Source organism: Lipotes vexillifer, unplaced genomic scaffold (genome assembly GCF_000442215.2).
Source record: "Lipotes vexillifer unplaced genomic scaffold, Lipotes_vexillifer_v1.1 scaffold916, whole genome shotgun sequence".
Classification (NCBI taxonomy): domain Eukaryota; kingdom Metazoa; phylum Chordata; class Mammalia; order Artiodactyla; family Lipotidae; genus Lipotes; species Lipotes vexillifer.
The window spans coordinates 3,546,899-3,562,506 of NW_006798383.1; the positions used below are offsets into that span (position 1 = coordinate 3,546,899).

Below are 15,608 nucleotides of genomic sequence, written 5' to 3' on the forward strand. Positions count from 1 at the left end.
TCTAATAGCCACCATCTGCATATAAACAGGAAAGAAAAATTCCACAGAAGAATTTTACTTCTTTGAAATTAAGCACAGCAATCTTCCCCACCATCTATAACACAAAAGGTCAATTTGAGAAGAAAGTTGAAACAATAAGGTAGAATCTATAGGGAGATTTAAAAGACATTCAGTTATTTTATGACTATAGAAAATGCATACCACTAAAAATATTGGGTCGGCCAAAAAGTTTGGTCGTGTTTTTCCAAGTGAACTTTTTGGCCAACCCAATATCTTTTAAAAAGATGGTATCAACTCATTTTACCTTGAAAAAATTCCTACCTCTGTCAACTAAAAATAGTTACCAACCCAGTCGCAAGGTAAATCCCTAGCAACCAGATGGTGAATTTGAAATACCAACAAAAGACACCTTGAAGAAATGACAGATTCTGTGTCTGGGGCAAGAGATGTACGAGTTGAGCATGGAACATCTTGTCATATCAGATAGCAAGGAAGCTATTACAGACCATGATTATCTATGATAAGACAATTTGAACATCAATAAAGATAATAATAAAAATGGGTTTCAACCACAAATATATTTAAATGCATGAGTTCATATTAAAGTAAAAACAAGGGCTTCCCTGGTGGCGCAGTGGTTGGGAGTCCGCCTGCCGATGCAGGGGACACGGGTTCGTGCCCTGGTCCGGAAGGATCCCGCATGCTGCGGAGCGGCTGGGCCCGTGGGCCATGGCCACTGAGCCTGCGTGTCCGGAGCCTGTGCTCTGCGACGGGAGGGGCTACAGCAGTGAGAGGCCCGCGTACCGCAAAAAAAAAAATAAAAACAAAAACAAAAATACCTAATTGATTATGACTGGAGCATGCTAATGAACCAACTCGTTATTTTGAACCTTGTAAGTCAAGGGAAAGAATCAGCATTTATTCTTTCTTTCCTATATGAATGGTACCACTGGCTAATCAAATAGAAGTTCCTCATTATTGAAGTATTTTAATAAAAGGAGGAGGAATGACAGCACCATTTTCCAAACCCTATTAAGCTAATGGGCTTAGACATTGAGTACCAATTGTTGCTAACACAAAGACACAAACAACCAGACATTAATGTGCCTCCAGATGGACAAAAACACCATCACCTATGAAGTATTCTTGGTCCCCTCAAATCAAACCTGTCTAATTAACACTCAGACTTAACTACTAGTTTATGGGAAAGACAGAGGACAGGAGAACATGTTAAATCACAGCACAGAGATGCAACATCAAAACCCAATCTGTAGGAAACTATAGCACAAATGACCCAGCTTTGTCAACAATGAATTGCAAGAAAAAAGAAACAGAAAACTTACAGATTTAAAAACCTATCAACCGGGCTTCCCTGGTGGTGCAGTGGTTGAGAGTCTGCCTGCCGATGCAGGACCACGGGATTGTGCCCTGGTCCGGGAGGATCCCACATGCCGCGGAGCGGCTGGGCCCGTGAGCCATGGCCGCTGAGCCTGCGCATCCGGAGCCTGTGCTCCACAACGGGAGAGGCCACACATACGTGAAAAGGCCCGCATACCGCAAAAAAAATCCAAACCAAACCAAAAAAAAAACCCTATCAACTAATCACAATGTGTGAACATTATTTGGACCCTGATTTACAATGTTGAAAAAAAAAAACAAAACACCTACTACAATTGAGATAAAAACTTGTACACTGACTAGATATTTGGTAAGAAACTTATTTTCTTTTTATTCGCCACCCTTCAACCTTTTGAAAAATCACAAACTTACAAAGAAGTTACACTAGTAATTGAAGATCCAGGGCTTCCCTGATGGCACAGTGGTTAAGAATCCTCCTGCCAACGCAGGGGACACGGGTTCGAGCCCTGGTCTGGGAAGACCCCATATGCCACGGAGCAACTAAGCCCGTGTGCCACAACTACTGAGCCTGCGCTCTAGAGCCCGCGGGCCACAGCTACTGAGCCCACGTGCCACAACTACTGAAGCCCGCCCGCCTAGAGCCCGTGATCCACAAGAGAAGCCACCGCCGTGAGAAGCACCGCAATGAAGAGTAGCCCCTGCTCCCCAAAACTAGAGAAAGCCCGCACGCAGCAATGATGACCCAACACAGCCATAAATAAATAAATAAATAAAAATTTTAAAAAAAAAGATCCAGATAGCCTTCACCTACTTTACAAATGATTAACATATTGCTATATTTGTTTTATCTCTTCCAATGTATGTAATGTGTGTATATATGTGTACATTTATTATTTAAGTTACTTGCAGACATTGAGATATTTAACCCCTAAATATACCAGCAGTTATCATCTCAGAATAAAGGGGCTCTCCTCTATAACTACAATATAATTATCAGGAAATTTATAACATTAATACAATGCAATTATCTAAATGGGTCCAAATTCAGATTTCTCCAGTTGTCCTAATAATGTCCTTTACAAGTTGTTCTTATTTCAATCCAGAATCTAATGAAGGATTACACACTGCATTTTGTTGTTATGTTTCTGTAATCTCCTTTAATCTAGAATAGGTCTGTCACTTTATTTTTATCTTTCTCAACACTGACATTTTGTAACTTTTTTTTTGGTATGCTACTGGTCATTAAAAAAAGAGACTCATCTTTTAAGAGTACTGAAACACTTTACAGATGAAATGGCAAAATGCCAGGGACTTCTTTCAGAATAATATTAGAAAGAAGAGACTTCCCTGGTGGCACAGTGGTTAAGAATCCGCCTGCCAATGCAGGGGACACAGGTCCGAGCCCTGGTCCAGGAAGATCTCACATGCCACAGAGTAACTAAGCCTGTGCACCACAACTACTGAGCCTGCGCTCTAGAGCTCGCGTGCCACAACTGCTGAGCCTGCGAGCCACAACTACGGAAGCCCGCACCCCTAGAGCCCGTGCTCCACAACAAGAGAAGCCACTGCAATGAGAAGCCCATGCAACGCAAGAAGTCCCCACTCGCCGCAACCAGAGAAAGCCTGTGGACAGCAACAAAGACCCAACGCAGCCAATAAATAAATAAATAAACAAATAAATAGAAAAAAGAAAGAAAGAAAAGAATCTGCCTGCCAATGCAGGGGACATGGGTTCGACCCCTGGTCTGGGAAGGTCCCACATGCCAGGAAGCAAATAAGCCCATGCACCACAACTACTGAGCCTGCACTCTAGAGCCTGTGAGCCACAACTACTGAAGTCCATGCACCTAGAGCCCATGCTCTGCAACAAGAGAAGCAAACGCAATGAGAAGCATGTGCACCGCAACGAAGAGTAGCCCCCGCTCGCCACAAATAGAGAGAAAGCCCACATGCAGCAAAGAAGACCCACTACAGCCAAAAATAAATAAATAAAAATAAATTTAAAAAAAAAAGAAAGAAAGAAAGAAGGGAAGTGTGGGAATTCCCTGGTGGCCTAGTAGTTATGATTTGGTGCTTTCACTGCTGTGGCCCGGGTTCAGTCCCTGGTGGGGAAGTGAGATCCCACAAGCCGTGTGGCAAGGCCAAAAAACAAAGGAGGGAAGTGGACGGAGGTATAAAAGAAATTAAATTGGTCATTAGTTAATTGGCAAAGCTGTGTGACGGATGCATGGAGGTTCTATTCTGTCTACTCTTCAGTGTACTTAAACATTTTCATAATTAAAAGTTAAAGAAAAATTTTTCTGAACTATATTACTGCTTGGTGAAACACTTTTAAATTAAATGTAGCAAACAGACTTTATGATTTTCATGCCATAAGTGTACATGGTGAATAGTTTAACTAGGCATCATCCTAGTCAGACATATTTATTTGAACAATAAATAAAAGACAAGGTATAAAAACAGCTTTTTAAGTAGTAGAGAACACTGAGCTATAATATCAAAAGCTAGAACTCCCTTATAAATACAGAATTAAAAGAAAAATGTTAAGATTGCCAATGTGTTAGCTAAGAAAATATTAAAAAATGACTGTTTTAGGGGCTTCCCTGGTGGCGCAGTGGTTGAGAATCCGCCTGCCGATGCAGGAGACACGGGTTCGTGCCCTGGTCTGGGAAGATCCCACATGCTGCGGAGCAGCTGGGCCTGTGAGCCATGGCCGCTGAGCCTGCGCCTCCGGAGCCTGTGCTCCACAGCGGGAGAGGCCGCGGCAGTGAGAGGCCCGCATACCGCAAAAACACACAAAACACACACACACAGAAATAAAAAAAAAGAACTGACAATACCAGTTGCGGGCAAGGATGCAAAGCAATAGGGACTCTCATTCATTGCCAGTGAGAAGGCAAAATGGTACAGCTGCTTTAGAAGACAGTTTAGAAGTTTCAAAAAAAAAAAAAAAAAAAAAAAATGACTGTTTTAGCACAACAAAAATAGTCAAAATATGCAGAAATACAATCATTTGTTTCTAAAACAATATATTAATTACCTTATAGACATAAGCCTGCAAATTAACATCAGTGTCATTAGTTAACACTGAAAACTTAATGCCTCAAAACTATAAGAACAGTATAATAAACTTCTATAAACCTAGCTTTATCAACTCAAAGCCAATCTTGTTTTAAATATACCCCACCCATTTCCTACCCCAACTGCTTACTGGCCCCCATTCCCCAGTTTTGTTTTGAAGCAAACCCCAGACACATCATTTCATTTGTAAATACTTCAGTATGTATCTCTAAAAAATAAGAACTCTTTTTAAAAACATAATACCACTATCATACTTTAAAATTCCTTGATATCAGAAAATAGACAGTAAATGTACAAATTTCACCATCTCAATTTTCTTACCTAGTAGAAAATGATTTTATTATTTTTAGGGTTGTTATTACAGAGAGAATAAAAATAAAACAAAGATTTCACACACAAAATGTAATAACCAGTGGTGGACTCCAGCTAAAATTCTAATTTATGCATATATTATTTTTATCAGATATATTTTTGTACTCTCAAATGTATACACTAAATATACTACAAATAATCCTTCTATTCGAAGTTTCTATTGGATCTTGGCTTATTTTTTAAAATTTAACAGCTTTATTGAAATATAATTCACATATCATTAAATTCACCATTTTAAAGTATACAATTCAATGGTTTTTAGTACATCTATAAAGTTGTGCAACTATCACCATTATCTAATTTCAGAACATTTTCATCACCCAAAAAGAAACCCTTACCAATTAGTAATCACTCCCAATTTCCCCTCTCCCCCAAGCCTCTGGCAACCACTAATCTACTTCCTTTCTCTATGCTTTTGCCTATATTGGACATTTCATATAAATGGCATCATATAACATGGTCTTTGGGTGCCTGGATTCTTTCACTTAACATGTCTTCAAGGTTCATCCAGGTTGTAGCATGTATCAATATTTCATTCCTTTTTTTTTTTGCCAAATACAATTCCATTGTATGGATATATCATATTTGGTGTACCCATTCATCAGTTGATGGATATGTGGGTTACTTACAATTTGGGGCTATCATCTCATAAATTTTTTAGTTTATTTTTAAATCCAATCCAAATAAACGCCATACACTGATGTCCCTTGAGTCTCTATTTTTTTTTTTTGGTACGTGGGCCTCTCACTGTTGTGGCCTCTCCCATTGCGAAGCACAGGAGCACAGGCTCTGGATGCGCAGGCTCAGCGGCCATGGCTCACGGGCCCAGCCACTCCGCGGCATGTGGGATCTTCCTGGACCAGGGCACGAACCCGTGTCCCCTGCATTGGCAGGCGGACTCTCAACCACTGCGCCACCAGGGAAGCCCCCTTGAGTCTCTTTTAATCAGTATGTTCTATCTACATGTTCCCTCTTTACGTCTTTCTCTTTTATATGCTGAAGAAACAGAACTGTTTGTCCTGCAGTTTTCCACTGTCTAGATTTGGCTTATTATATATTCTTACAGAGTAATTTAATAAGTTCCTGTGTCCCCTGGATTTCCTGTAAATTAGTAATCTAGGGGTATGATCAGCTTCACATTTCTTTTGGCAAGAACACTTCATAGGTGGTAGTGTCATATTTTTTTGATGTATGAGGATCAGAACTACATAAATATTCTAAGCGCATATGTGCTTTCGTGGAAGCAATAGGCTAATATTTTAATTTAATTTTTAGTTCTTTCTTCACAAGATTTTTATACTCTGTTGGCTCCTCTGGCTACTACAGGTCACTGGACAGGTGTCTTCAGTGAACTCTAGGAGCATATGACTCTACACTTGTCCCATATAGAAACTGATATGCTACTTTCCCACCCAGCAGCACACTATGAAAGGACTTCCTAAAGTTAATCACCATAAGTTTGGTATTTTACAACTTAGAAGAGGTAAAAAGTTACCAAACATAACACTGCATTCCCTCCATCACAATGATCTCTGGGAAAAACCTATAATATACTTCATCTAGAAAAGTACTCATTTATTCCTATGATTCAATTCAATTCCTATGCCTCCTAAGCCATTATAGTCACAAAACAAAACACTATGCCCAACCAGGTATAATTCACCCATATTTTATTTTATTTTATTTTTTATTAGGGGTTTTTTCAAAATGTATTTTCATTTATTTATTTTTTTGAACTTATATATGTATTTATTTTTTTGGCTGCACTGGGTCTTCATTGCTGTGCACGGGCTTTCTCTAGTTGTGGCCAGAGGGGGCTACTCTTGGTTGTGGTGTGCGGGCTTCTCATTGTGGTGGCTTCTCTTGTTGCGGAGCACGGGCTCTAGGCGCGTGGGCTTCAGTAGTTGTGGCTCACGGGCTCTAGAATGCAGGCTCAGTAGTTGTGGCACATGGGCTTAGTTGCTCCATGGCATGTGGGATCTTCCCAGACCAGGGCTCGAACCCATGTCCCCTGCACTGGCAGGCAGATTCTTAACCACTGCGTCACCAGGGAAGCCCCACCCATATTTTAGTATAGACTTTGACAAAGTCACTGAAAATCTAAGCAGATCAAAGTCAACTATTTCCTTATATATTTATAATCCCAAGTAACTATAGGCCTGATTTACCCCTTTTAAAAAAGTCACCTTTTCCTGAATGACTCATACTATAGGAGCAACACTGTGTACAATGGCACCTGTGATACTGAAGCCTTTAAGACAACTCTGAACTTGAGTATGTTACAAAAGAGTTCATTCTTACCTTTAAAGTTTCAGTAAATGATTGAAGTAACAAGTTGGGGCAGGCTAACTTCAACCAAAGATGTTACATGCAAATGAAATTTTAAGCTCATATTTAATTCTAAATGCCAAATATGCAAAAAATGCTTTGAAACATTTTTTTAATCACCGAATTAACACAGCATTTGGTTTCAGTTTTAAAAATTACTCACTTATTTTTCCTTAGACCACTGTTCTGAATTAATAACAAATCCCTACTTAATAACTCTTTTCTCATAAACCTATTATAAGAGAATTACTGAATGTACTTCATATTTTAACAAGTTTTATTTATAGAACAAATTTTATAGACTTTAATTGAAGACAGTCTCCATATGATTGCTAATCTTAAATTTGTGTGCTACAGGGTCCTCTTGTAAAGTAAATGAAAAATAAAAGTAAAATACCTTAAAATGTCCCGTGCCTTCATTAGCACTGAAAAACGAAAGCAAAATTAATCAATTTTGAACTATATGTTTAATTATATAACACAGAAAAATAACATAAATACACATATTTGAGGAACATCAACTTAATTTTAAGACAGGGTCACCTAACCCTTTATGAAATAAACAAATGTAGTTAATCGTCATATCTGCCACCTAGTGGTAAGGCAAAGGCAGTTTTATACAGTATTTTACATTGCTTTGTATATTTACTTCCAGGAGTTAAAAGTATACTCTTAATATTTATATTTCCCCCACATGTAGCATTCTAACATTTTCTAGCTTAAAGTAAAACTTCTTTTTTTTCTGTCATAACTAATGTGTTTTTTTCTTGATAGCAACGTTTTCAAGATAGAGTCCTGCTACAAGAAAGCTGCTACATTTCCTGTTGTTTTACTTGTAACATAATCACCTGGGCATGATTTACTCAGTTTGCTTTTCCCCTAAAAGTACAAAGAGATTTCTTGATTAAATCAATTACTTTTATATCATGAGGAGACAAGGAACAAACTTTTTTTGACCATCTACTATGCACCAGGCATTATATTTAGGTCTATATATATTATGCATGTGTTTCACTCAGTTCTCACAGTAACCCTTTAAGTCAGGCATTAGAATCACCATTCTACGGATAAGGAAAATTAAGCTCAGAGAGGCTGAATAACTTGCTTAAGGTCACACAACTAGTAAGTAATAAAGCTGGGTTTCAAACGTGGGTGTACATATCAAAGCCCACATTCTTTGTTTTTTTCGGCCATGCTGCACTGGATCTTAGTTCCCCTGACCAGAGATTGAACCTGGGCCAGGGCAGTGAAAGCATTGAGTCCTAACCACTGGACCGCCAGGGAATTCCCAAAGCTCACATTCTTTCTTCCCTATCATGTTGTGAAGAATAGGCAAGATCACGATTGCATCATCTAGAGTATTCTTATAATACAAATATAGAGAAATATATTAATATACAATGTAGATAGTATAAATATCTATTTATAGAATATGTTATATTGACAAACATAAAACATAATTTATGTATACACATTATATATAGATGTAAATCTAAGATTATAATATCTTAAGAGTTACAAAATAAAATATCCTCGGGAATTCCCTGGTTGTCCAGTGGTTAGGACTCTGTGCTTTCACTGCCAAGGACACAAGTCGATCCCTGGTTGGGGAACTAAGATCCTGCAAGCTGCGCAGCCAAAATAAATAAATAAAATATCTTTTTCATTATAAGAATTATCTCTATAGAACCCATGATATATGGGCATCTGGCTTCTGCTTGAATATCTAAAGAGATAGCTTCTTAACTTACAAGTCGGTTCGTTCCATTTGTGGGCAACTTTGTTAGATATTGCTTGCTTGCACTGAATCAAATATGTTTCTCCCTGTAACTTATACCTATTGGTCCTAGTTTTGCCTTTTGGTACCCTTGTGAATTAGATTCAATCTTTCTGCTACTACACATGACATGGTTTTCACACCTTTTACTATTCTGATTACACCTCAATTTACTAACATCTCTCTTAAAATGTAGTGCCTAGAGCTGAACATAAGACCCCAGTTGGATAACATAGCATACAGTGGGACAGCATCTCCCTGGTTTACTAAACACCACTGAGTTTAAGATTGCATTAAATTTTTGCCATCTTCTCTCATACACTTATTTCATGTGAGTCCATTTTCTTTACTAGGCAGATGTTGCACACATTACAGCAGCACAGACTACTTTAACCTTTATTCTGAATGACCCTGCATTATTTCAATATTCATATACTGATAATAGTTTAGACATGTTAGGAATACCATATGTTGATTCTTATAACAATCCTTTGAGTTGGTATTATAATCCCCAATTTAGAAATATGGAAACTGATGATCAGAGAAGTTAAGCTACATGCGAGGGGTTACATACCTTGAGTTACACTCTTCAAAGTCTATGTTCTTCCTATATACACTATACTGCCTAAGGTTATTTCTTTTTATAATCTTCTACTTTACACATAGAAACTGAACAACGAAAAGGAGAAGTACTGTACAAGACTATCTTAAGATCACAAAACATGCATATAGCAAATTTGGGGGGGCGGGGAATCTCATATTCATTCCAGTGGTTGAAAAATCACTTCCATGGGCTGAACCTACCTCAGGATTTTTGCTAATCCAACTCAAGCAGGGTCACCGGCTGGACCAAATTTGCCCTTGTACTTGCATCAGGTTAAAACTCACCTGCCATTTGTCCTGCCATGAAAGAGCTTCCTATGGGTTACCCTCAGTAGCCTGACTTCAGTGGTAACACCAAGCTTTTCAATGTAGTAAACATGTGGGGATTTAACTCTGAGGACTGGCGACTTCTTCAAAAGGACTCTTTGCCACATTGGAAGCTTTCTTCCCCATAACCATTTGAAAACAGATAAAAGACTATTTTATGACGTAGACAGGCTACTCATCATAATCATCAACATATAAGGTTCAATTCTCTTGTTTTACAGATAGGGAAGCTGAAGCTCTGAGAAGTTAAAAATACAAGTTCCACGAGGGCAAGGGCCATGGCTGACTTATTCCAATTACATTCCCAGCAGCTAGCAGAGTGCTGTGCTGGTACACAGCAGGACCTTAATAAACATCTTATGAATAAACAGAAAGCGATTAGCTCAATTTTACAAAGCTATATAACAAAGGAGGTAGGACTTAAATAGAGATCTTCTTATTCCAAGTGAGGGCTCTTTTTTTCTACAGCAGGGAATGTGTTAACAATGTAACAACTCCAGTAAGTGGTAATGACTGCTTTGACCACAGTACTCAAGTCTCACTCATTAGGAAAGCCTGCCATGATTAAGTATTGATTTCTCCTTTGGACAGACAGGGGTAATGTGGCACACTTGTCACATATTTGCCATCTTTGCATTACTGCCACTTTTCAAAAAAGGTATAAAAAAACTGTCAGTTCCAACTGTGTGTGAGTGGAAAAGGTTACATTTCCTGAAAATATTTTTTTTAGAAATATAAATTCCTTTCAATTTTCAAATTTTAATTAACTAGACTTACTAAAAATCAAGTTACATGGTAAAAAGTCAAATACAATGAAAAGTAAGACTTTTTCCAATCCTATACTCATACACTCCAGTGCCCTTTTCTAGAAGCAACTGCTATCAACATTTTCTTATATGTCCTTTCAGGAATGGTCTGTGCCTGTGGGGAAAAAATATATATATGTATATATGCCCACCAACCGCTTTAAAAAAAAAAAAAAAAAAAAAAAAGCCAAAAAAAAAAAGAGAGTATGGTACTGGCACAAAAACAGAAATATAGATCAATGGAACAGGAAAAAAAAAAAAAAAAAAAAGAGCACATGCTATATATTCTCTTCCGCATCTTGCTTTTTTCACTTGAGAAAGTGAATTTTGGCAATTGTTCCATATTAGCACATACGTTACTAGCACATGTTCATTGCTATATACCATTATTTTACCAGTTCCCTTTTGGACATTTAGGTTGGAACACATTCTTTAATAACAGAAATTGCTGGTTTAAAGTCTGGTATTACATGATTTCTTCTCATTCTTCTAAAGAGATCTTTATTTCATTACCATCAACCACTACTACGTGGGCTCTGTGGGGGCATAAGAAGGGTTTCTCGCCTCTCAGGGATCCTCTCAGGGATCCTTAATATCAGTTGAGAACACAGGATGAATACATAAAGAGATAAATACAACATAGTACTAAATAAATAATACAGGCAACCCAGAGTTATAAGGAGGAAGTGACTGAGAAGTCAAATAGTCATCAGTGACATAAAATGGAAGATCTAGATCTTCCAAGGCATTTAGTTTATCCTGCAAACTATGGAATTATTTTGAAAACTACAGTTTGATACAGGCCAACTCTATGATGCCAGTCGGCCTAACAATATTGCAGGATAATGGAGTACACCATACGCTACAGTGTTTGAAAGAAGCAATTTTTATTAATTAGGGAGATATCCAACTACTTTGGAAAATAATTTGGCAAAACCAAGTAAAGCTGAAGACGAACATATCCCAAGACACAGCAAATCTACACTCTTAGAGAAATATCTCATATATATATATAAGGAGATACGTAAAAAATGCTTAAAGCAACAGTGTTTATAATAGCAAAAAAATTGGAAACAAAGTGTTCCACGGTACAAGAAAAGATAAATTATGGTATATTTATTTTAAGGGAATATCAGGCAATGGTGAAAATGACTGAACTAGTTATACATTTTAGCATGGAAGAATCACACAATGCTGAGTGAGAAAAGCAAGTTAGAAAACATGGTATGATACCATTTAAAGTTTTTAAGTGGCCAAAAACAATTCTACATATTGTTTAGAAATAGATACACATGTGGCAAACACATTAAAAAAATGCATGGGAATGATAATCATTACTTTTAGGAGAGTAGTTATTAACCTCTAAGGGAAGGGGGGAATGAACAGGAAGAGGTAGCCAAGTGCCTTCTGCCATATTAGCATGGTTTATTTCAAAAGCCAGATGACGGAGATACAAGTGGTTATTTTACTACTATTTAATACCTTTTTCTAAATCTTAAATATTTCAGAATTATTTTTTAAAAGGATATCAGAAAAACTCGATATGACCTTAGTTCAGGATGATTTTGTAACTGTTGGGACTTAAAAAATTCTTTATTTTAAAGTTTAGAGGTAGAGGTTTAGGGTACTCACCCAATAAACTCTAGTAATAAAGACATGTCAAGTTCAGGTGGAATACGAAACACTGATTCTAAGACTTTCTTAGATCTTCCTTTGCTCGAAGGGACTGGCTGTGGAACAGCTATTTGATAGCCAAACAAAAAAGTTGAGTTAGAATATAAATATCATAAACTGAGATCTTTGGAAAATAATTACAGAAATTTAACTATGTTGACTATTTAAAAGATCATAAAGCACTCACTCTCCCTTTTTAAAATAATATCAGTTAATCTGTCAAAGCCAGTGAAATTAGTGACAAGCCTGGGGAGCAGTCCACAATGGAAGGCAGACATGTATGGCTGGTTTATCAGGGCCACAGAGAGAGCTCAGCATAATAGCAACAATAGCTATAGGTAGCCCTTAATAAGCACTACTATGTGCCAGGGCTGAGGGCTCATGCTTAGCACTTTACATGCACCATCTCATTTAGCCCTTATTATAATTGCATGACATAGGTACTAATGCTTTTTTCTTTTAAATTTTATTGGCGTATAGTTGATTTACAATTTTTTGTACTTTAACTGTAAAGAAAATGAGATTACAGTTTAATGAGATTAGGCAATTTGCCTAAAGTCACCCACATAGTAAGTGGAAGAATGAAGATTTACACCCAAATCTAAATTCCATACTGTGACATTATAAAAACTAATATTTGAGCAGTTACTATGTTCCAGGCACTGTTTTAAGTGCTTTGTATTACTCAATGTATCCTTACAACAATTTATAGTGTTATGATTATCCCTGCTTTATAGAAGAGGAAACTGAGACACTGAAGTAATTTGCCAAAGTCATACACCTAATAAGGTGGCAGAGCTAGGATCACACTCAATATAGCTCCAGAGCCTGTACTCTTTAATCCTTATAAATAATTAAATTGGATTACAGTAAATCATGACCTTCAAAATCTTTCTCTCTCTTTGATCATAAAATAACCAGCTATCACCAAAAAGAACCTCAAAGGGAGTAAATTTTATTAAGTTAGTATTCTTTAATCTATAAATACATTATGGTATACACCCAAACTTACCAGGTTTAGGTACTTCTAGACCTCTTTCTTTATAGAAATCATGCATTTGCTTTTTTTCTCCTAAAAAATGATAAAACACAGACTAAATTACACTTAAAATGTAACTATCAGAGTCAGAAGAGATTCTGGGATTCACAACTATGTAATAAAATAAACTTACTTTCCTCTAGATTGATCACTAATTTGTACACTATGTCTTGTAACTGTCGGTCCAACCTAATAAAAGGAAAGGATGGAGAATACCTCAGAATTCAGAAAAATGCATTTGGTACAGAGTGAATGATGTTCTTTGTAAGTAACTGTTTTCTCTTAGTGGTGACTATCTCCTTTCTCAGAGCTGAGTTACTTTTAGGTAGCACTCATGGTTCTCATCTGAGAGAACCTCAAGTAATTGTATGTGGTCATAATTACAAGTAATTATAGACTCTTGAACTATTTGCTAAATTGTTCCATGTGAACTGGTCTTATTCCCTTAATAAGAATGTGAGCTTGAGGGCAGAGACTGTATTTTGAAATTCTGTGTATCATCTGCAAAACACTCTTCTATGAAGGTAGTAAAAACATAATAGTATTTGCTAAACAAATGAAAGCAGGTCACCTTTAGTGTTTTTCTTCCCTTAGGAAACTGAGCATGAACTGAAAATTTAATAAGCCACAATGACCTATGAGAGACAGGCTTTTCTAAAGAGGCCAGTTATTTCAGGTATTAGTTTTAAAAATAGAATTCTAGATACACAGAAAAGGATAAGTCTAAACTAGCCTCATCAACTTGACTGATGAAATTTAAATCTTCAAGAAAAGAGATCTGTGCCTTTTTTTTTTTTTAAAGTTCCCAGTGGATATCACAGTGCCTGGTACACAGTAAGTGCTCTATATGTATTTCTTTAAAGAATATGTATTTCCCTTTCTCGTCATTTTGAGATAGGTCAAGAATTTATTACCAACTACACAATTTCAAGCTTTCAGAATAAGTATTCCTAAAACATAAATTTTACTTATATATTCTTCTTACCTTATGTTGTAAAGAGGTTGTGTCTGATGTACTACTATGTTGCATTTTGGACACCTGTTGCTATAGTAAAAGTGTCTTACAATGCAGCTTTTACAAACTGTTGAAAAAAAATGTTGAAATTAGGATACTTTCAAGACATTTCAAAAATTGAACATATTATTTGGAAATATGATGAACTATATGCTTACATGTATGAAGACATTCTGTAATGGTAGTTGCATCTATTAAGTAACCTTTGCAAATGGAACACAAGATGTATGGGGTCAGCTCAGAGAGATTTATCAGGCGCTGCAAATGCAATGGAAATAGTTTTAAAATACAAGTCCTTGCCTTTTCAAATTCTTAAGCGATAATCCCCAAATTTTATTATCAACAATGTGTAGCTTACTTTGCAACATGGAAACATGTTACCGTACCTCCAACCCTTCAAACACTCTCATTAAAGTTACAATAACACAATATAAACCAATGTTCCGAAAAGATCTCATTCTTTTGGAGATACTGTATATTGCCAGATGAGGGGAATCTTACTATATGAATTACCGCGAAATGGACAAACTTTCCAGACACTGGTGTTTAATATTAATTCTGCGTGGCTAGGTATATTGTCTAACTTTATGAAGTACGCACTGCCCCATTAAAAAAAAAAAAAATCTCCCAATTAGAGACTGACTAGGTGGGGAAGGGTTTCCCATCCTCTTAACACCCTGTAGAAATAGACTGTTTCCCCGGCCCACTGTAAGCTCCTGGAGGGCAGCAGGCCGGTACCCTTGGCGCCTACATCCCTGGCACGCAGTAGCTTCAATAATGAGTGAGTCGGACCCAGAGAGATTAAGGGACTGCAGGAACGTTACAATATGAGTCGGCAGGGAACCGGGCCGGGACAGAAGGCCGGTCCGCGCCACAAGCAGGCAGCGCAAGGAGAGGTGAGAGTCCGTGCAAGTGCCAAAGGCTTCAGCGTGGAGCGCGGAACCCGCCCTAACTGAGGAGGCCCGGCGTGGTCAAACAGGGGCCATCAATACCTCCTCCTCGTCCTCGGAGTCCGGCCGGCCCCCCTCCAGCCTCAGCGAGAAGTGGCTCATCTCTTCCTCCTCTTCCTCCTCCTCTTCCTCCTCCAGGTCTTCATCCTCTTCCAACTCCTCGTCCTCGTCCTCGAAGCGGCCCCTCAAGCGGCCCAGGCTGCGCTCCGGCTCCAGGTCAGGGGGCCGGGAGCCCGAGCAGCCGGGAGCTCCCGCCTCGGGCAGTGGCGGCGGGGCC

General features: G+C 37.9%; 1 protein-coding gene across 2 annotated transcripts in view; it reads right to left on the bottom strand.

Moving 5' to 3' along the window:
* The window catches only part of PCGF6 (polycomb group ring finger 6), a 28,380-nt gene that overhangs the window by 12,493 nt on the left and 279 nt on the right, over positions 1-15,608 (bottom strand). Inside the window, exons 2-8 of one of the 2 annotated variants that reach the window (XM_007470425.1) lie at positions 15,374-15,605; positions 14,540-14,639; positions 14,352-14,448; positions 13,500-13,555; positions 13,340-13,399; positions 12,286-12,394; positions 7,538-7,565 (exon numbers count right to left, since the gene is read on the bottom strand). In XM_007470425.1, the coding sequence (XP_007470487.1) occupies positions 7,538-7,565; positions 12,286-12,394; positions 13,340-13,399; positions 13,500-13,555; positions 14,352-14,448; positions 14,540-14,639; positions 15,374-15,605 (682 nt within the window). The remainder of the gene's footprint in view (positions 1-7,537; positions 7,566-12,285; positions 12,395-13,339; positions 13,400-13,499; positions 13,556-14,351; positions 14,449-14,539; positions 14,640-15,373; positions 15,606-15,608) is intronic. The other variant, XM_007470426.1, reaches the window with a different exon arrangement.